This window comes from Amaranthus tricolor, chromosome 2, assembly GCF_026212465.1.
Source record: "Amaranthus tricolor cultivar Red isolate AtriRed21 chromosome 2, ASM2621246v1, whole genome shotgun sequence".
In the NCBI taxonomy this organism is placed as follows: domain Eukaryota; kingdom Viridiplantae; phylum Streptophyta; class Magnoliopsida; order Caryophyllales; family Amaranthaceae; genus Amaranthus; species Amaranthus tricolor.
In genome coordinates, this window is record NC_080048.1 from 10,476,792 (window position 1) to 10,498,157 (window position 21,366).

The window sequence follows — 21,366 nt, forward strand, 5'->3', positions numbered from 1 at the left end:
AAGTGCCCTTCTTCTTTGAATACTTCTCATATGTGCGAGCACTATTACATGCTATATCAAAGGTTAAGTGTTGCATGACCTCAAGCTTTTCCCTTAAGTCTTCTCTTAGGCCTCCTATGAACTTCCCTATTCTTATTTCTTCTGGTTCATTAATGTCACATAGAACAACAAGCTTTTCCCACTCTTGAATATAGTCTGCTACAGACCTGCTGCCTTGCCTAAGTGTGCTCCACTGCATAAAGAGTTGTTGTCTATAGGATGGAGGCACATATTTCTTCCTAAGGTGTTTCTTCAATTATCCCAAGTGTTGATCCTTTCTCTGTTTTTCTTCCTCCTCTGCTTCTGTACCCCTTCAAGCCAAATGGCTGCCAATTTGCTTATTTTGATCTTAGCCAATTTATACTTCTGATCTTCAAGTGTATCTTTGAACTCAAAATACCTTTCCAATTTAGCCTCCCAATCTAAGTATTCCTCAGGATTATGGGTTGTCCCTCCAAACTCAGACACATCAATTCTCATGGTTCAGTCCTCAGTGTTTCTTTCATGATTGTGCACAGGTATAACCCTCTCTTGTTGGTTCACCTCTAACCTAGCTACTGTGTGTGCAAGCTGTTGGATAGCCAAGGCCATCTCAGCAAACCTCTCATCAGTATTCATCTTATCCTTATCACAACAATACCAGAACCTTGCAGGCAATAGATTTTCAGAAACAAAAACAAAGGCACAGACGCTAAACCCTAATTTTTCAGAACAAATTTTGCAAATCGAATTATGTTTATCAATTTTTTTCAGGACAAACGAAATATTCAATTGTTTACAAATAGAACTCTATCAATTATCACACTTATAACAAACAAGAAATGAACTACACGAATCAGGTTGTATTGACCAATTTGTTTTTCAGCGAAAACGTATTGTTCGATCACTCGCATACAATTATCACCAAATTTATGGCAAGCATTACATTTAGGACCCTCAAGAATTGAATATAATGAATTTAATTGATAAATTTGACACGTAAAACAACTCAGAAAGAAATTATCAGAAAAAAATTTTGATGCGCATTCAACAACACGATAATCGAATTTCCAAAAATTCTCAAATTATGATCAAATTTGTTTATCAACCAAATATATTCTGTAATTCTCAATCATAAACGAATTATTGACGAGAAAGAATTGAATACGTACCTGTATTGACGAAATTGAAACAAAATCCCACTATACATGTCTCTCTGATTACTCTTTACCAGAATGTGTAAAATGGCTTGTTACCTGGCTTTCTTTATACCCCTTTGATCTGGTCCCTACTCAGAACGTAGGCTCTGATACCAAGTTGATGCAAATATGGGATTGAATGCTCCAAGAACACGTTAAACTCTACCAAGAACCAATGTCAAACCCCAATCTGGACACAATGACACACGCACATGCACCTTCTGTTTTTGTAACACCCCGATATTTTCCCGATATTTTCTTCCCTCTATATTTAATAATTCACTAGTAATATTATTTCTATATATATATATATTTTATTTATTATTGGGCTTGGTCATGAGATTTGCAATCCTTTTTGGCAATTAGAATTATTTGGGCCCAAACTTTTCCTTAACCCATCTTTTCTTTTCAAAAAAAAAAAGAAAAAGAAAATAGGAGTGACTCTTGGTGGAGCTTGTAACTCCCTTAGGGTAATGAAGGATCAAGGCATTAATCTCATATAATTAACCCTTCTTAATTCCTAAATTATTTTCATATTGACATCCTTTCAAAATTCCTCCTAATTCACATTCCTAACTCCATCACACTTCATCATTTGGTGTTTTCCTTTACAATTGTAAGTGTAATTCTTAATTTATGTTGAATCTTAAGTTTTAATTTAAAATTCTATAATTATTATATGTTTTATCTTATAATTCATGTTTACTTTATGAATTTAAAATTTCATGTATGATTTTGGGATGTATTTTTCTATCTAAATTGATGAAGAATGTTTCTTCTTAGGGTTTTAGATATGTTTATATGTGTGTGAAGGATTTGTTTGATGGATGATTGTAAAGTATATATATATAAAAAAAATGGATGCTAATAGAAAAATGTATGTGGTGTTAGAAATTTATTTTATTGATTAATAGGAGGAATTTATAATGTTGTTAGAGAAATATATATAAATATATATGTGATGTGTGTGTGTGTGTACATTGTGTAAAAACAATTATTTTTGAGGAATAAAAATTAATTTCATAGATGGTCATGAAAATTATGTAAATAGTCGTTTAGATTTAATAGGAAATAAAGCATTGAAATTTATATTTTTGTGATAAAAAAAATGAAATGACAAAATCCCGTAGGTTTGGAAAATGGTGAAAAAAGGTGTTTTTGGAACATTTTTGGCTTTGAAATTAGGTTAAAAATACTTATACTATGTTATAAATTATGGAAATTGGTACCCGGGGGTTTTGACGCCTTCTGGACGCAACGGTTAAGTCGGATTTTCAGTTTGACAGTTTTAAGTTGTGTTTCCGGACAGATTATGTATGCTGTCCTGTTTTGTGTGTTTACCATGTTATAGTATGTGATGGATGTTCATGATGTGTGTGGTATTCTAGGTGTGGGTGTAATTGTATATGTGTGTTATGGATGATTTAAGGAAAATGTGTATGTGTGCTTATTTCCCGAATACGATTGAACCTTGTAGGAAGTCGATTCGTGACCGGGAATTGATTAAGACGCTTGTGAATTGGTTATCTTGCTTAAGGTATGTACACGCAGCGTGGTTCGCATTAGTCCGATGTATCATATAATAATGGTATACAAAAGTAAGGCATGGATATATAGTACGGATAATGTTATCTTTCGAATAAATAATTTTTATACATTGTTTTGATAAGCAGAGGTAGTTTGACCTCACTAACCTTAAAGTGGACGTAGTATGACGTCAATTGGTGGAAATGAATTACTCGCGGTATATGGGGGCATTATGAGCCACCGCGGGGGTATGCATACTTAACCATAGGCACCGAAGTAAGGCGAGTGTCTATGGTAGAGACTTGCTTAGGGGTTAGCTCCCCCTAATGTATTGTCTCACTTATGGAGATTGGAGTGTACCGGCAGTATGGCTGGATAGTACAGCAGTATGGCTGACTAACCTTTATATGAAAATAATTATTCTTTATTAGCATGATCGAAGCGTACTTTTCTGCGAATTGACAGCTATTGAATTAAGTCTTTCTCTTGTTGTAATTAATTATTTGTTATGCGACGTTAGCTGACGTGTACTTTTGGTCTTAACGACCCTGCGATGATGTTGTTTCCTATCTGGGCAATGACTAGCAGTAAGTTAAGTTGCAGGTCTGGGGAGTGAGGATTGTCCCTTGGAGAAATAAACCGTTAGGATACAGAAGTCTTGATAAGAACGTCTAATAAAGTTTAAAGAATATTTGGTTTTATGAGGCGATTTTGTTCTCAAGTTGTAATAAGTTGATTTAATTTTTCGTTCTTATCCGCTGCTAAGAATTTCTTATATCTAGTAGTTCATAATAACACTAATAAAACTCGATCCGCAAGCTTCCCTTAATTTCAATATATTTCACTGGGGGTGTGTGGGTCCATAGGTGTTTTTCCCGTATACATATTCCTGAACATACACACATAACGAAAAGGAATCAAGTAAGAAAATTGTTAACTAAGGACACCTAGACACTTCATAACCCTAATGGTCCAAAGCCAGCTACATCACAACAAACACATTCAATATATTTTTTTTTATCACATTCAACCATTCCCCATCTCTCATTACTAAGGTCTGATATTCCTCTAACTCCTAGGGAACGTTGGCTCTGATACCAATTGTAACGGCCCGGTTTAAGTGACCCGGAATATCATGTGAGAACATGAATCCGGCTCACAAACGGACACAAGAAACCCATCTTTACTCGGATCGTCAACGTCCCACCGGTAAAGGAATATGGTCCACAAGGTAAACAGCGCCAAACAAACCAAACAAATCAGCGGAAGTCTTTACTTACAATTCGAGAGCCCACCGGCCTCTAGACAAATTAAAAATTGTACGTGATAAAAGAGAAACATCATAAACTTCGGTTACATAAACTGAGTTATTTAGTCTCATTACAAAGTAAGTCTAGGCTTGATAGTTACGGGTTCTAAGCTGAATCCTCACTCCAGCCCCCTCCTGCAATTAACCTGCTGCACGTCGTATGATAACACGTAGCAGGTTCCAAAGAACAACCAATACACGTCAGAGACTTCATACATATACTAAACAGGTTGAATACAAGCTTTGTGTTTACCCTAGCATGCAAAGGCTCTATTATGTAATCTTTGTTCATTATTTCCAACCTTGCAACGTTGCCCGACATGTGCGGGTCGTGCAAGTCATATTTCCAATTTGTTTTGGTGGAATACACTTAGGAGAGCTAATCCCAAGGCAACCACCTACCTAAGACGTTGCCCGTCCTGTTCGGGTCGCCAAAGGTTAAGTATGCATACCCCCATGGTGACCGTAAAGATCCCTGAATGCCATGGGAAAAATAGTTGATAGTTTTCCAATTTATTTGTTAACCCTTTTGGGTAACATATCCATAAATTCTCAATTTCCACATAATCATTTCATATTATTTGAGGTGTCTAATCCTTATGTGATTACAATGCCTTGATTAGGAATAAAACAACATTACTTGCACAACCATATAAACAGTATGGTCTAAGCGTGTACCTTTAAGCACAGCAATTCCAAACGACGTTCAAGCACGACAAGAATTTCACCCTCTTATGAATCGAGGTCCTAATTAACAAACACACAAAACGACCACGTTTAATAACGGGTTTACACAAACAATCCACTCCATACTACTAAAATATCACAAAGACTTGATAATTTCAAATGTTTTCATCCAATTCATGATCGCTCCAAAATTCCCATTCTGACCAGAAACTTTTATGGCCAAATCGGACAGTTTAGAAAATTCAAATTAAAAATCCGACTTCACCGCTGCGTCCGGAACGCATCAATTATCTTGGGTACCAAATTTCATAATTTCTAGCATCCGATTACTATTTTTAATTATTTTAAGCGCTTTACGAGTTTTAAAAACGCATCGGTTAAATAAAACCACAACGAAACACACCCGATACTCGGATCGGGTCGCCACTACCGAGGCAGCAGCTGCTGTCCGAAAATTCCCGCTACTTAAATTATTTTTATTATATTTATATATATATATTTTTTTTTCTATTTAAATTATTCAATCCTTTTTAAATCCCCATATCAAAATATACCTAACCAAAACCAAATTTACCTTTTACTAAAATAAAACAAATAAAACCAAATCTCCTATCCCACCATCCACTTGATATTTCCACACATGTAACAATACATAAAATCCCATCAATAATCCAAACATCATCAAAACACAAAACTAACAATTTAAAATATATTCATCCACAAGATCCTTCAAAAACAATTAAAGTTTCATAACCCATGACAATTAAATTAAATACTTGATTCTCTTATCAAATTAAAATTTTGTAGAGAATCATATATCATCATTTTTGAATCAAACACATATATAAGGACAATCCTTTAAACAAATCAAATTTTGTTAAAGGATTTATAAACTCATAGATACCTACATTACTTAATCCATACACTTAAAATTTCTTCTAACAAACTAACATCTTGCTAGAGAAATATAAGCCATAAAATAAATACATTTTTAACCTTTGAATAAACTTTATTCTTATAACAAATTTAAACTTTGTTAAAGAATGTAAATCAAGGAAAATTTTGCATAACAGAGATATGATTTAACCCTTTTAACAAATCAATTTTATCAAAGGATTATAAAAGAAAACTTATGTAAAATACTCAATCCTCCTAATAAGTCATAGGATTTCATCATATTGAAAGAAATATTATATAATCTCATACTAGAATTTCTTATAAATAAAATTTATAATTAGCAACTCAACTTACTTACCCTTTGATTTGAAGATTGAATTTGAACAAAGTTTTTTTTTTTTTATATGGCTGGCGAAAACCAAGCACAAGAAGAGGAAGAATTTCTGAATTTTTTTGAAAGTGTGAGGTAGTGTGAGGAAGACAATTGATACTTAGGATTAATAAGGAATTCAAGGACCAATTAAACACTCCTAATTACACCATCATAAGAGGAGTTACAAAAACTCCTCCCATACCCCCAAACCGGCAGCCCCCTTCAAATTCCCACCTATATATTTTTTTTAATTATTAACTAATTAATTGAGTAATTATTGTGTTATTATCACAATCGACACAAAACGTCATGCGATAAAACTCGTTACCGTTAAAATTAACCTACTTTGTTACTTATAATTAATTATGTAAAATAATATAATTTAATATTAATTATTTATTTTATTTTGTTATATTTTATTTTATTATATATTATTTATTTTTAAACCCGATAAATTACAGGGTGTTACAGACTACCCCCCTTAAAAGAAGTTACGTCCTCGTAACTTATGTGGCAACGGAAAACACAGAACACACATGCACATCATGACTCATGAGTAAAACACAACTACCAAAACAAAGATTTAACATTCCTTGCGCGAAATTCCTATCGCCCTCTACCCCCCTTAAGAAGTTACGTCCCCGTAACTCCACTAACCTGAAAAAGGTGAGGGTACTTTTCTCGCATAGCGTCTTCTGTTTCCCAAGTAGCTGCTTCACGCTCATGATTCGACCACAGAACTTTTACCATAACTATATCCTTCCGTCGAGTGCTACGGACCTTCTTGTCCAAGATTCGAATCGGTTGCTCAGGGTAAGACAAAGATGCATCCAAATCCAAAGGTTCGGGATCTAATACATGAGTGGCTGCGGCATGATACCGCTTTAGTTGAGACACATGAAATACATCATGTACCTTTTCTAAAGAGTTTGGAAGAGCTAACCGATAAGCCACTTTACCCACACGTTCCAAAACTTCATAAGGCCCTATGAACCGAGGGCTCAACTTTCCCCGAGCACCAAAACGTACTACTCCGCGCAAGGGTGATACGCGAAGTAACACCTGTTCTCCCACGGTGAACTCCTCTGGTCGTCGTTTCAAATCAGCATACGACTTTTGGCGATCCTGTGCCGCTTTCAACCGATCCCTTATCAATCTTACCTTCTCTTTCATCTGAAACAACAATTCAGGTCCTAAGGTCACCGCTTCAGTAAAATCGTCCCAATAAACCGGACTGCGACAACGACGCCCATACAAAGCCTCGAATGGGGCCATCTGTATAGAAGCTTGATAACTGTTGTTGTAAGAAAACTCTACTAGATCCAAATGTTCATCCCAAGACCCTTGCCACTCCATGGCAATTGCGCGCAACATATCCTCCAATATCTGATTCGTTCGTTCTGTCTGTCCATCCGTCTGCGGATGAAACGACGTACTATGGAGCAATGTTGTACCCAATGCCTGCTGCAAGGTCTGCCAAAACTGTGACAGATATCGGGTGTCTCTATCTGACACAATAGTACGGGGTACACCGTGGAATCGTACGACATTCTTAATGTAAGCTCGTGCCAATTGTTCCATTTCCCAGCGACAGTTCATAGGGATGAAACGTGCCGACTTAGTCAAACGATCAACTATAACCCATAGTGCATCATTACCTGCTTTCGTTCGAGGTAAACCCACAACAAAGTCCATAGAGATATCATCCCACTTCCATACTGGTATTTCTAACGGTTGTAATAACCCTCCTGGTCTCTTGTGCTCACTTTTAACCTTCTGACATGTCAGACAGCGTGAGACTTAATCTGCAATATCCTTCTTCATACCCGACCACCAAAACATTAACTTGAGATCTTGGTACATCTTGTCACCACCCGGATGTACTGAAAATTTCGTACAATGGGCTTCATCCAGGATACGTTCCTTCAAAGATTCCTCCCCTGTCGGTAAACACCAACGACCCTTGAACCTCAAGCTTCCATCTTCATGAACAAGGAATCCCTCTGTTGTTCCTTCCCGTGCTTGGTCCTTTAATTTCAAGAGTTTCGGGTCTTTATCCTGAGAACTCAAAATTTCCTCAACGAACGAAGGTCGAATAGCCAAAGCATTCAGACACCCCTGTAATTCACCTTTACGTACTATTTCCAAGTTCAGTCTAGCAAAATCCCGATGCAACTCTTCAACTCCGTTCAGGGCAGATAGCGAGTGACTAGACTTCCTACTCAAAGCATCGGCCACCAAGTTCGCTCGCCCTTCGTGATATATGAACTCCAGGTCATAATCTGTCATCAACTCTAACCACCGACGTTGTCGCATATTTAAGTCAGGTTGGGTATAGAGGTATTTCAGACTCTGATGATCAGTGTAAATCCTACACTTAACGCCATACAAGTAATGCCGCCATATCTTGAGAGCGAAAACTATAGCGGCTAATTCCAGATCATGGGTCGGATAATTAACTTCATGTACCTTCAGTTGTCGAGATGCATAAGCAATCACCTTACGGTCCTGCATCAGAACACAACCCAACCCTTTCTTCGACGCGTCACTGTAAACAGTATAATCCAACTTAGGGTCAGGTAGAGTAAGAACAGGAGCCGTAGTTAACCTTTCCTTCAAAGTCATGAAGGCCTGTTCACATTCATCCGTCCATTGGAACTTCTTCTCTTTCTTCATTAACGAGGTCATGGGCCGAGCAATACGCGAAAAATCCTTAACAAAACGACGATAATACCCGGCAAAACCTAGGAAACTTCGTACCTCGGTGACGTTCTTAGGTGTCGGCCAACTTCGAACTGCCTCCACTTTTACCGGGTCCACCGAAATACCTTCCTTAGAGACAAAATGACCCAAAAACGATACCTTATCCAACCAAAATTCACACTTTGACAACTTCGCGTACAACTTATTTTCTCGCAGGGTTTGCAGGACAAATCGTAGATGTTCCTGATGTTCTTCTCGGTCTTTCGAATAGACCAATATATCATCGATAAAGATAACGACGAATTTATCCAAGTATGCACTAAACACTTGGTTCATTAAGCACATGAACGCGGCTGGAGCATTTGTCAACCCAAACGGCATCACTGTGAACTCATAATGTCCATAACGTGTTCTGAATGCGGTTTTATGTATATCCCCTTCAGCTATTCTTAGCTGGTGATAACCCGATCTTAAGTCAATCTTCGAAAAGATCCCGGCTCCTCTCAATTGATCAAACAAGTCATCTATCCGGGGCAACGGGTATCTATTCTTAACTGTTACTTTGTTTAACTCCCTGTAGTCAATGCATAACCTTAGACTACCATCTTTCTTTCTCACAAACAGAACTGGAGCGCCCCAAGGTGAAACACTAGATCGAATATAACCTTTATCCAACAATTCTTCCAGTTGAGACTTCAACTCCTCCATCTCTTTTGGAGCCATACGATAAGGGGCCTTAGAAATCGGTCCAGTCCCCGGTACCAATTCAATCGTGAAGTCAATTTCCCGTTGAGGTGGCATTCCGGGAATCTCGTCCGGAAAAACATCCAAAAATTCATTCACCACAGCAATATCCTGGGGGTTCCCTTCTTTCTTATCCCCCTGACTGATATGGCATAAATACAAAGGGTGTCCTTGCCTCACAAGCCTTTGCAACTCTAAGGTCGACACCAAATTCATCCTGGGTCCCTTGGGAAACTTCCTATATCTAACACTTTCCCCACGTGGTCCTTCCAGCAAAACTCTCTGCTCTCTGCATTCAATAATGGCCTTATACCTTCCCAACCAATCCATCCCCAAAATTACTTCTAAACCTTCCATATCTAACACATACAAGTCGCTAGGAAAGACTACCTTTCCTATCCTTAAGGGTACATCCCTATACAATTTTTCACAACTGTACAATTTTCCCGATGGTACAGCCACCGTATAAGAAACTTTTTCAAAGGTTCCCAAATTCAACTCGTTTACCTTACCCTTTGCAAGAAATAAGCATGTAGCTCCCGAGTCAAACAATACATTCACAGCTATAGAATGAATGGCGAACGTACCTGTAACCACATCTGCTGCCTGGTCAACTTCTCTTGCATTGACCGCAGATACCCTTCCGCTCGCGGGCTGTACATTATTTCCTCCCACGTGATTTCCCCCGAGCTGCATTTCTGACCCTTCTACTCGATTCCCATCTACCCGGCCTTGCCCGCCATAAAAAGGTCGCGGGAACCTTTGACCAGCATTGCCACGATTTCCATTCACGTGCTGTTGACTGGCTTGACTACCAGCGTTGTTTAAATTTTGCTGTCCGTTTTGGCCACTCGGATGTTGACTTCCACTCCCTTTCTTTATGTAGCATTCAAACTCTCTATGCCCCCTCTTGTGGCAAAAGTTACATTCGATCAGATTTCCTTCACAATCCTTTGCCGGATGATTTTTCTTGCACCTCTTACAGAAATACCTCCTCTCATTGCCATCTCGATCCAATAATGGCTTAGCAAATTTCGCGTTGTTCCTAATTCCTGAATTCGAATTAGATCCGCCTCCCTGAAAATTTCCGAAACTCCTTGCTTTCTTATGATAAGAGCCCGGCATATTCTCCAAAACCTGGCCAGGAACTTCCTTCCTTTTCTCTGGGACATTACCCTTCTCTTTTTCCTTTTCTTTCCTCAAAATATTCCCTATTTGTGACGCCCGCTTATACATCTGCTCCAGTGTGTTATATCGGTCACTCTCAATATGCTTTTGAATATCGAAAGACAAACCTAGCTCAAAGCGTTGCATCTTTTTCTCCTCGGAGGGTACATCATCAGGACAATACTTGAGGTATTCCATAAATTTGTGGTAATATTCGTCTACCGTCATACTGCCCATCTCCAATCGCGCAAACTCGTTCGACTTATCCTTTCTAACATGCAGCGGATAAAATTTCTCTCGTAGAGCCCTTTTGAACAAATCCCAACCAAAGTCTCCCTCAGTTTGCTCTAACAACCCTGATCTACTGTTTGCCCACCAGTAGTCGGCTTCTCCCACCAAATAAAAGGCAGCTTGATTGACCTTTAATTCCTCTGGGCACTCTACTACATCGAAAAGCTTGTCAAATTCTCTTAACCAGAGTTCCAGTTCCGATGGTTCCCCCTTACCATCGAAAGTCGAGGGTTTACTCTGGCTAATCCTTTTGCTCATTTCTGAGGCTAACTCTGACAAAGACTTCTCTCGGGGTGCACTTACATTTGTTAACGCTTTCACCAGATTTCTTATCGTACGGTTAGCATTGCTTCGAGACAGACTCTTCCTAGAAATTGGAGGCATCTTCTGCAAACGAAAGAAAGGTACAAATCAAAAGAAAGTCCTAAGATTCGTAGCCTTTGGAGAAAGAACAAGGTTTGCTGGGTAACCCTAACAGTCGATTACTAGTTCGTTTATATCCCTAGATATATATACATATATATAAGTATTATCATTATCATTATTAACGTTATTTACTATTATTGTTATTATTATTGTTTTATGTATATATATATGCTTGCAAAAGGAAATTACGTATGTAATGCACAAACTTACAACACCGTATGAAACAGCAAACACACTTCAATATTTTATATATATATCTTTTAATACATCGAAAGTCGTCTCATGTAAGAGTTACATTATTACCTTATCACTTATTTGATTAAAAGATACAACTTCAAATATCTCAAAGAAAGATGCGAAAACAAAATAAAAAGGTATAGAACATCTAGCGCCAAGCATCCCAAGTGTCAGCACCCTCATCGTAACTTGCTATATCGAAGTCCTCATCATCCCCGTCTTCTCCAGAATCAGAGCTGGAGTCTGAATACGATCCATCTGATTCACTACCACTATCACTGGGGCTGCTTAATGGTACATCCTCTACGTCCTCTTCAGGATCTTCCTCATCAGACCACCCCCTATCAAACCCAACCTCAAAGCCATATAAGTCGTAATGCGATCCCCAGTTCTCCCTCTCGTCATCATCGCTGGAAATTTCTATATAAGTAGGCGGTTCGCGACTAGGCTCCCACATCTCGATATCACTCTCTGCCTGAGCCTCAGTTTCCACCTGTGGGGAATCAGGAAGAACCCGCTCTCTTAACGGTTCCGTGGTCACATTGGTGCCACCCGATACTAGAGACTCGCCCTTCCTCTCAGGTGCTACACTCTTCCTAGATTCAGACAAACGATGTAACCTATTTAGGTCCAAATCTAGATCGTAACATATTCTATTGGCTTTTTCCCTGACCATAAGCATCCTCTCCCTATAGTCTTGGACACTTTCACCGCTCCTTATTTTCCATATGTCAGCGTTGGAGACTTCCCTCCAAACAGTTTCAAGGTCAAACATCGGTACTTCTCTCGAGTCAATTGGTATCTTTAACTGCCTTCTAACATCCTGGTTTGACTCGGACGATATACACTTGTTTTTAAAAGGTCATCTTCTCTTTTCGTACGATCCGAGTTATTCCGAGATGTTACAATTGGTATCAGAGCGGGAGTTTTATTTAGTGTTATTTATCTAAATTGATAGACTAACGCAAAAAAAATGATGACGAGAGTAAAGGGGTAGACATTAAGGGGATATGATGTGTTTTACTTGGTGTCTTTAAGCATGATGTTATGGATAATTTTGTTGTGTGCTTGTTAGATATTTTGTTGATGAATTATGATATTATTTGAGCTTGGAAATTGATTGTTCCTTTGCTCTTTCTTTCATTCGTGAGTCATGGATTACGAGCATTTTTTTTATCTGTCATGGATAAAGGAAAAAGACCTGCTGAAGGGAAAAGTAGTACCCTAGAAGAACCATGGAGAGCCTTAGTAAATGTACCGGTCTGGGCAGAGATAGAAACATTAAAAATTTGGGACAAGAAAGAAGGAGAGAGTGAGCTAGATTATAAGCGCAGGATGGAGATGATCTATAAAAAGTCTCAACAAGTTTATGAGGGAATAATAGCTGAGGGAATTGCTGAGTTGATTGAGAGAATTGCTCAATTGGAGCGAGAGTTTGATAGATGGGATAGAGGAATGGATGTTGTAGACAATGAGAGATGTAAGAATGCTGAGACTAGTGGGGAAAGAGCTGAGATTGTTGAGGAGGATGTTCCAATGGTCGACCCTACCCTAACTCAGTTCTGCAGATAGATTTTGATAAGGAGGATCCTGAGGAGGATCTAGGAGAAGATCCCGAGGAAGTCCCCGAAGAAGGTCTGGAGGAAAATACTTGGGGAAATTCCGAGGAGGAGGCTGAAGAGTTTTATGAGGATAGTGCGGAAGGGGGATATAATGCTTATATGGAGGTAGAAGCAGCTGATAGGGAAGATAATAAGAGCGAGAGTGATAGTGATATTACAATGTGGGAAGAAATATTACCCGAACCAGAAATTGTTGAGCTTTTAGATTCTGAGGAACAACTAGATATGAGTGACTCCCTACCCATAGAGACACCCACTGATTCTGATAGCGCATCCAATGACGACTCCGGGGATGCTGATTTTGACCCTGACTTATATGAGGAAGATCGGGACCGTATGGATGCATCGCCTTTTACTATATGATCTTGCTTTTGATTGTAGTATTTATGCTTATGATTTTATATGACTATTTTCACGCTAAAAATGATGTATGGATATTCTGTCGAGAAGTTTCTTCTGTTTTGTTTTGACAATATTGTTACGAAGAACGGTGATTATTTGGGATTTTGTACCCAAGTATTTTGGAATTTAATAATATGTTATGGCAGAGTATGCGGGTTGAATTATAATATCATCTTAATTTTCTGTTTAATTATTTATAACCTCTTCTCATTATCTAAATTTGTGAAGTTTGATATATTATGATATTGAAATTTTGTGAATATTGAGCATTAGTATAATTAATTAAAATATTTTTTTTTATTTGGCGGAAGCTTAGGAGCCGATTAACAGGCTCAACTTTTTAATTCTACCAACTATTAGGATAGACTTCCTTATCTCTAAGAAGTTATATTAGCCTAAGTTTTGTTTAACCTCGATGATGGAAATAGAATATTTATATATATACCTTGTTTATTAAAATGCCGTATACCTTCCATCATGCTTCCATTCTTGAGAAAGAACGGAAATAGAGGTCACTCTGACCGTGTACTTCGGAACCTAGTGAAAGCCCTAGTTGGTACAAGAAACCCCAGACAGAAATCCTTGGAAGAGAGGGCTTCATCGATTAGTAAGAGAATAGCCCAGAGTAAGCCCTTTACTTATGATGGGAAAGGACAACCTTCTGCGCTGGAAAACTGGCTTCGAGAGTTTGACAAACTCTTTAGTGTAGTTCGATGTCCCGCGGAATTTATGGTCGACCAGGCTGCATTTTATCTGGTCGAAGATGATGACTACCGGTGGACACATAGTAAGGCGAGGCTGATAAAGAAGAATGATGGTGAATTAAGCTGGGAACGTTTTAAGGGAGCGTTAAGGATCAATTCTACCCCCCTCACGTGAGGACAGATAAGTCAAACGAGTTTTCTAGGTTTGAAATGGGGAATTTAACAGTGCATGCGTATTATCAGAAATTTACGGAATTTCTGAAGTTTTGCCCTGAGGACGTCCCGACTGAAACAAAGAAAATGCAACGCTTCGAATTGGGTTTATCGTACGAGATTCAAAAACACATTGAGATCGATAGGTACGATACTTAAGACCAGTTATATAAGAGGGCAGCCCAGATAGGAAATGTTATTAGGAAGGAGCAGGAGAAGTTGGCCCATAGTGGGGACAAAAGGAGGGAACCTATGTTCTAGAATGCAGAGAGCAGGAGTAATCATGCACAAAACCACTTTAAGAAACACAAAACCTATGGGGTTATCAAGAAAAAGTGTACTAGCCAGGACAGTCAAGTAAAGGTGGGAGAGGTTCGATATCTGCGGCCAGGGTACAGAAACCACTTAATGGCCGCAATGGAAAGGAAAGAATTTATAACTGTAAGAGATGCCAGAAAAATCATCCAGGGAGAGATTGTCGGGGAGCATTAGTGGACTGTTCATACTGTGGTAAATCGTGTCATAGAATGTATGAGTGTTATGCTCGATTGGGACAACAAGAACCTCAAGGGGGGAATCACAGAGGTATTCCACAACAACGCTTCGGTAATGGTCGGAGTGGCAATGACACGGGAAATGGAAATCAAAACGGTGTTTGTTTTGGTAGAAACCCTGGGGGTGTCTCAAACCTTAGGTTTTAAAGAAATCATTTCGGAATTCAGCAACCTCAAGGGAATGCTAGGAATGAGAACCTTTCTGGACAAGAGGTAGTCAAGAAGGCGCACCCCAGTCTTTCAAAATAATGGCAGACTATCAGCAGTTAACGCTAGGGAAGCAACACAAGTGTCCGATGTGGTCACAGGTACTTTTTGCATCAATTCAAAGTCTGATAAAGTTCTTTTTGATTCTGGTGCATCGTACTCGTTTATTTCTAAGTCTAGAATTAAAGACTTAGGATTGGAAAATCCCGAGAAAACATCTTTCTCAGTCGCTATTCCTTCCGGAGAGACCTTTCATTGTAGTATATTATTTCGTGGGGTGTCGGTCAATATAGGAAAGACAAAATCTCGAGTGATTTGTTTCTTTGGAAATGGAAGGTCTAGATGTAATCCTTGGGATGGATTGGTTGGGTAGATATAAGGCATTAATATATTGTGAGGGGCAATCTGTAACACTAAGCGGACCCTGAGGAGAGAAAGTTAAATATAGAAAGCTTCCCAAGGACCCAAGGTAAAAATCATATCGTCATTGAAGGTCAAGAAGTTAATCAAGCAAGGGCAACCGTGGTTTCTGTGTAGTATAAGTAAGGTGAAGGAGCGGGAGGTGCGACTTGAGAACATTCCGGTGGTCTGTGATTTTAAGGATGTTTTTCCAGAAGAACTTCCTGGTATGCCGCCAAGAAGGGACGTGGACTTTTCGATTGACTTAATCCCTGGGACAGGGCCAATTTCAAAAGCTCTTTACCGAATGGCCCAAACGGAGATGGAAGAATTGAAAGTCCAATTGGAGGAGTTGTTGGAGAAGGGTTATATAAGACCCAGTGTGTCGTCCTAAGGAGCCCCGGTGTTGTTTGTAAGGAAAAAGGACGGAACGATGCGTCTCTGCATTGATTACAGAGAACTTAATAAGGTCACTGTTAAGAATAAGTACCCATTACCACGGATCGATGATCTTTTTGATCAGTTACAAGGAGCAGGAGTCTTTTCCAAGATTGATCTGCGGTCAGGGTATCATCAGTTACGTATTAAGGAGGAGGATATTAGTAAATCAGCTTTTAGAACCAGATATGGACACTTCGAATTCACCGTGATGCCTTTTGGGTTGACCAACGCACCGACGACGTTTATGGGATTGATGAATCGAGTTTTCAACGCGTATCTCGATAAATGTGTGGTGGTGTTCATTGATGATATCTTGGTGTATTCTAAGAGCCCAGAAGAACATCGAGAACATTTAAGGATAGTCTTGCAGATTCTGCGAAAGAATCAGTTGTATGCTAAGTTTTCGAAGTAAAAATTTTGGTTAGAGCAAGTGGCTTTTCTAGGTCACATTGTTTCTAAGGAAGGAATTTCCGTTGATCCAGCAAAAGTAGCAGCTGTTCGGGACTGGTCTACACCCCGAAATGTTACGGATATTCGAAGTTTCTTGGGTTTGACAAGGTACTATCGTCATTTTGAGAAGGATTTTTCTCGTGTCGCTCGTCTGCTAACATCCTTGATGAAGAAGGAGAAGAAGTTCGAATGGACCGAGGAGTGTGAGAAGGCATTTCAGTTGTTGAAGGAGAAGTTAACTACAGCTCCAGTGTTGACCTTACCTGATCCATCTTTGAAATATTCCGTCTACAGTGATGCTTCCAAACATGGATTAGGTTGTGTTTTAATGCAAGATAGGAAAGTAGTGGCGTATGCTTCGCGTCAGCTGAAGACTTATGAGGTGAATCATCTAACACATGACTTGGAATTAGCGGCTGTGGTTTTTGCATTAAAATTCTGGCGTTATTATCTCTATGGTGTCAAATGCAAGATCTTCACGGACCATAAAAGTTTGCAATTTTTGTTCACTCAATCCGAGTTGAATTTGCGCCAATGACGTTGGTTAGAACTTATCAGTGATTATGACTTGGAGACTGCTTATCATGAAGGCCGTGCGAATGTGGTCGCTGATGCTTTGAGCAGAAAATCGAGGTACTCAGTCTCAGCATTAATAACCTCTGAGGAATTGTGTAAGGAGTTTGAGAGAATGAGCTTAGAGATAATCCAAGAAGGGGAGTTGGAAGCCAAGTTGAGTGCATTGTCCATTCAACTTACATTTTTCGAAGAGATTATGTCTAAGCAACTAGAAGACCTCAAGTTCATTAAACTTCGGGAGCAGATGAGTGAAGGGAGAGCTGAAGGTTTTACAATTCATGAGGACGGTAGTCTTCGTTTTAAAGGACGGTGGTGTGTACCGGATGGGTGTGACTCTTTGAAGGAAAAATTATTGAACGAAGCCCATTATTCTAGATACTCGGTTCATCCTGGTGGAGATAAGATGTATCAAGATTTAAAATGCATGTTTTGGTGGTCAGGTATGAAAAAGAATATTGCAGATTTTGTTTCCAAGTGTTTAACGTGTCGAAAGGTTAAGAGTGAACATCGAAGACCAGCTGGGTTACTGCAACCTTTAGAATTCCCGGTATGGAAGTGGGATGACATATCTATGGATTTCGTGTTAGGTTTGCCACGAAATAAGGCTGGTAATGATACTCTTTGGGTTATTGTGGATAGGCTTACTAAGTCGGCAAGGTTTATTCCAATGAATTGTAAGTGGGATATGGAACAACTTGCTTGTGCTTATATTAAGTACGTGATTCGCTATCATGGAATACCTCGTACTATTGTCTCCGATCGTGATACTCGATACTTGTCACATTTTTGGAAATCATTACAGCAGGCTTTGGGAACCACTCTTCTTCAGAGTACGTCCTTCCACCCAATGACCGATGGTCAGACGGAACGCGTCAATCAAATACTGGAGGACATGTTGAGAGCGATAGCCATGGAATGGCAAGGTTCATGGGATGAACATTTGGATCTGGTAGAGTTCTCTTATAATAACAGTCACCAAGCTACGATTCAAATGGCTCCGTTTGAAGTACTTTATGGTTGTAAGTGCCGTAGTCCTGTGTGCTGGGATGATTTTACTGAATCTGTCACCTTTGGATCTGATATGCTTGTTCAAATGACTGAATAAGTAAAGTTAATTCGCGAGAAAATGAAAGCAACCCAAGATAGACAAAGAATCGTACGCCGATCTCCGACGTCGGCCTGGTGAATTTGAAGCGGGTGACAAGGTTCTACTTTGTGTGTCTTCAATGAAAGGAGTAGTTCGCTTTGGTGCTCGTAGGAAGTTAAGCCCACGTTACATAGGTCCTTATGACATTGTGGAGAAAGTAGGGAAGTTAGCCTATCGATTAGCATTGTCTAATGCTCTGGGTAAAGTGCACGACGTTTTTCACAATTCTCAGTAGAAACGTTACGTTGCATCTTCTTCTCATGTATTAGATCCAGAGCCGTTAGAACTTGATGAGAGCCTAACCTATGAGGAACAGCCTGTCCGGATATTGGATAAGAAGGTCCGTAGTACTCGTCGGAGGGATATCACCATGGTTAAAGTATTACGGTCCAGTCACCGCTCACAAGAGGCAACCTAGGAGACGGAAGACTCCATGCGAGAGCAGTATCCTCACCTTTTCTCTCGGGTTAGTAAGTTACGGGGACGTAACTTCGTTAAGAGGGGTAGAAGGCGATAGGATTTTCGCGCGATTTATGTTTTGGGTTGATTTGTGTATGTGTGTATAGTGATTAAGTTCGTTTTACTCGTTTTGTGGTTATGTGTTATGATAAGTGTGGTTTTGGGGTCAAAACCTTTTTAAGGGGGGTAGTCTGTAACACCCCGATATTTTCCCGATATTTTCTTCCCGATATATTTAATAATTCACTAGTAATATTATTTCTATATATATATATTTTATTTATTATTGGGCTTGGTCATGAGATTTGCAATCCTTTTTGGCAATTAGAATTATTTGAGCCCAAACTTTTCCTTAACCCATCTTTTCTTTTCAAAAAAAAAAAAGAAAAAGAAAATAGGAGTGACTCTTGGTGGAGCTTGTAACTCCCTTAGGGTAATGAAGGATCAAGGCATTAATCTCATATAATTAACCCTTCTTAATTCCTAAATTATTTTCATATTGACATCCTTTCAAAATTCCTCCTAATTCACATTCCTAACTCCATCACACTTCATCATTTGGTGTTTTCCTTTACAATTGTAAGTGTAATTCTTAATTTATGTTGAATCTTAAGTTTTAATTTAAAATTCTATAATTATTATATGTTTTATCTTATAATTCATGTTTACTTTATGAATTTAAAATTTCATGTATGATTTTGGGATGTATTTTTCTATCTAAATTGATGAAGAATGTTTCTTCTTAGGGTTTTAGATATGTTTATATGTGTGTGAAGGATTTGTTTGATGGATGATTGTAAAGTATATATATATATATAAAAAATGGATGCTAATAGAAAAATGTATGTGGTGTTAGAAATTTATTTTATTGATTAATAGGAGGAATTTATAATGTTGTTAGAGAAATATATATAAATATATATGTGATGTGTGTGTGTGTGTACATTGTGTAAAAACAATTATTTTTGAGGAATAAAAATTAATTTCATAGATGGTCATGAAAATTATGTAAATAGTCGTTTAGATTTAATAGGAAATAAAGCATTGAAATTTATATTTTTGTGATAAAAAAAAAATGAAATGACAAAATCCCGTAGGTTTGGAAAATGGTGAAAAAAGGTGTTTTTGGAACATTTTTGGCTTTGAAATTAGGTTAAAAATACTTATACTATGTTATAAATTATGGAAATTGGTACCCGAGGGTTTTGACGCCTTCTGGACGCAACGGTTAAGTCAGATTTTCAGTTTGACAGTTTTAAGTTGTGTTTCCGGACAGATTATGTATGCTGTCCTGTTTTGTGTGTTTACCATGTTATAGTATGTGATGGATGTTCATGATGTGTGTGGTATTCTAGGTGTGGGTGTAATTGTATATGTGTGTTATGGATGATTTGAGGAAAATGTGTATGTGTGCTTATTTCCCGAATACGATTGAACCTTGTAGGAAGTCGATTCGTGACCGGGAATTGATTAAGACGCTTGTGAATTGGTTATCTTGCTTAAGGTATGTACACGCAGCGTGGTTCGCATTAGTCCGATGTATCATATAATAATGGTATACAAAAGTAAGGCATGGATATATAGTACGGATAATGTTATCTTTCGAATAAATAATTTTTATACATTGTTTTGATAAGCAGAGGTAGTTTGACCTCACTAACCTTAAAGTGGACGTAGTATGACGTCAATTGGTGGAAATGAATTACTCGCAGTATATGGGGGCATTATGAGCCACCGCGGGGGTATGCATACTTAACCATAGGCACCGAAGTAAGGCGAGTGTCTATGGTAGAGACTTGCTTAGGGGTTAGCTCCCCCTAATGTATTGTCTCACTTATGGAGATTGGAGTGTACCGGCAGTATGGCTGGATAGTACAGCAGTATGGCTGACTAACCTTTATATGAAAATAATTATTCTTTATTAGCATGATCGAAGCGTACTTTTCTGCGAATTGACAACTATTGAATTAAGTCTTTCTCTTGTTGTAATTAATTATTTGTTATGCGACGTTAGCTGACGTGTACTTTTGGTCTTAACGACCCTGCGATGATGTTGTTTCCTATCTGGGCAATGACTAGCAGTAAGTTAAGTTGCAGGTCTGGGGAGTGAGGATTGTCCCTTGGAGAAATAAACCGTTAGGATACAGAAGTCTTGATAAGAACTTCTAATAAAGTTTAAAGAATATTTGGTTTTATGAGGCGATTTTGTTCTCAAGTTGTAACAAGTTGATTTAATTTTTCGTTCTTATCCGCTGCTAAGAATTTCTTATATCTAGTAGTTCATAATAACACTAATAAAACTCGATCCGCAAGCTTCCCTTAATTTCAAATCCGTTTTTAACTGCCTTCTAACATCCTGGTTTGACTCGGACGATATACACTTGTTTTTAAAAGGTCATCTTCTCTTTTCGTACGATCCGAGTTATTCCGAGATGTTACAGTTTTGAATGACAAACAGGAGGTTGGCCAGAACAACTCTAAGAAGTGGTCCTTATGCCGTGGATAGAGACAAATAATCCGCACTAGATTGATTGGCCTCTTCCTCACACTCCAATTGAAAGGTACTCTTTCAATCTTTGTGGAATAACCCGGAAACTCACTTTGCTTTCACTCA

General features: G+C 38.6%; 1 protein-coding gene across 1 annotated transcript; it reads right to left on the reverse strand.

Moving 5' to 3' along the window:
• Positions 1 to 522: 522 nt before the first annotated feature.
• LOC130805497 (uncharacterized) lies at positions 523 to 9,514 on the reverse strand. The gene is made up of 8 exons (XM_057670271.1): positions 9,390 to 9,514; positions 8,249 to 9,161; positions 7,328 to 7,474; positions 6,970 to 7,183; positions 6,730 to 6,876; positions 1,291 to 1,379; positions 1,128 to 1,190; positions 523 to 828 (listed from the first exon to the last, which is right to left on the reverse strand). Exons 1-8 carry the CDS (start codon positions 9,512 to 9,514, stop codon positions 523 to 525), a joined length of 2,004 nt encoding a protein of 667 aa, XP_057526254.1.
• Between the last annotated feature and the right edge of the window lie 11,852 nt (positions 9,515 to 21,366).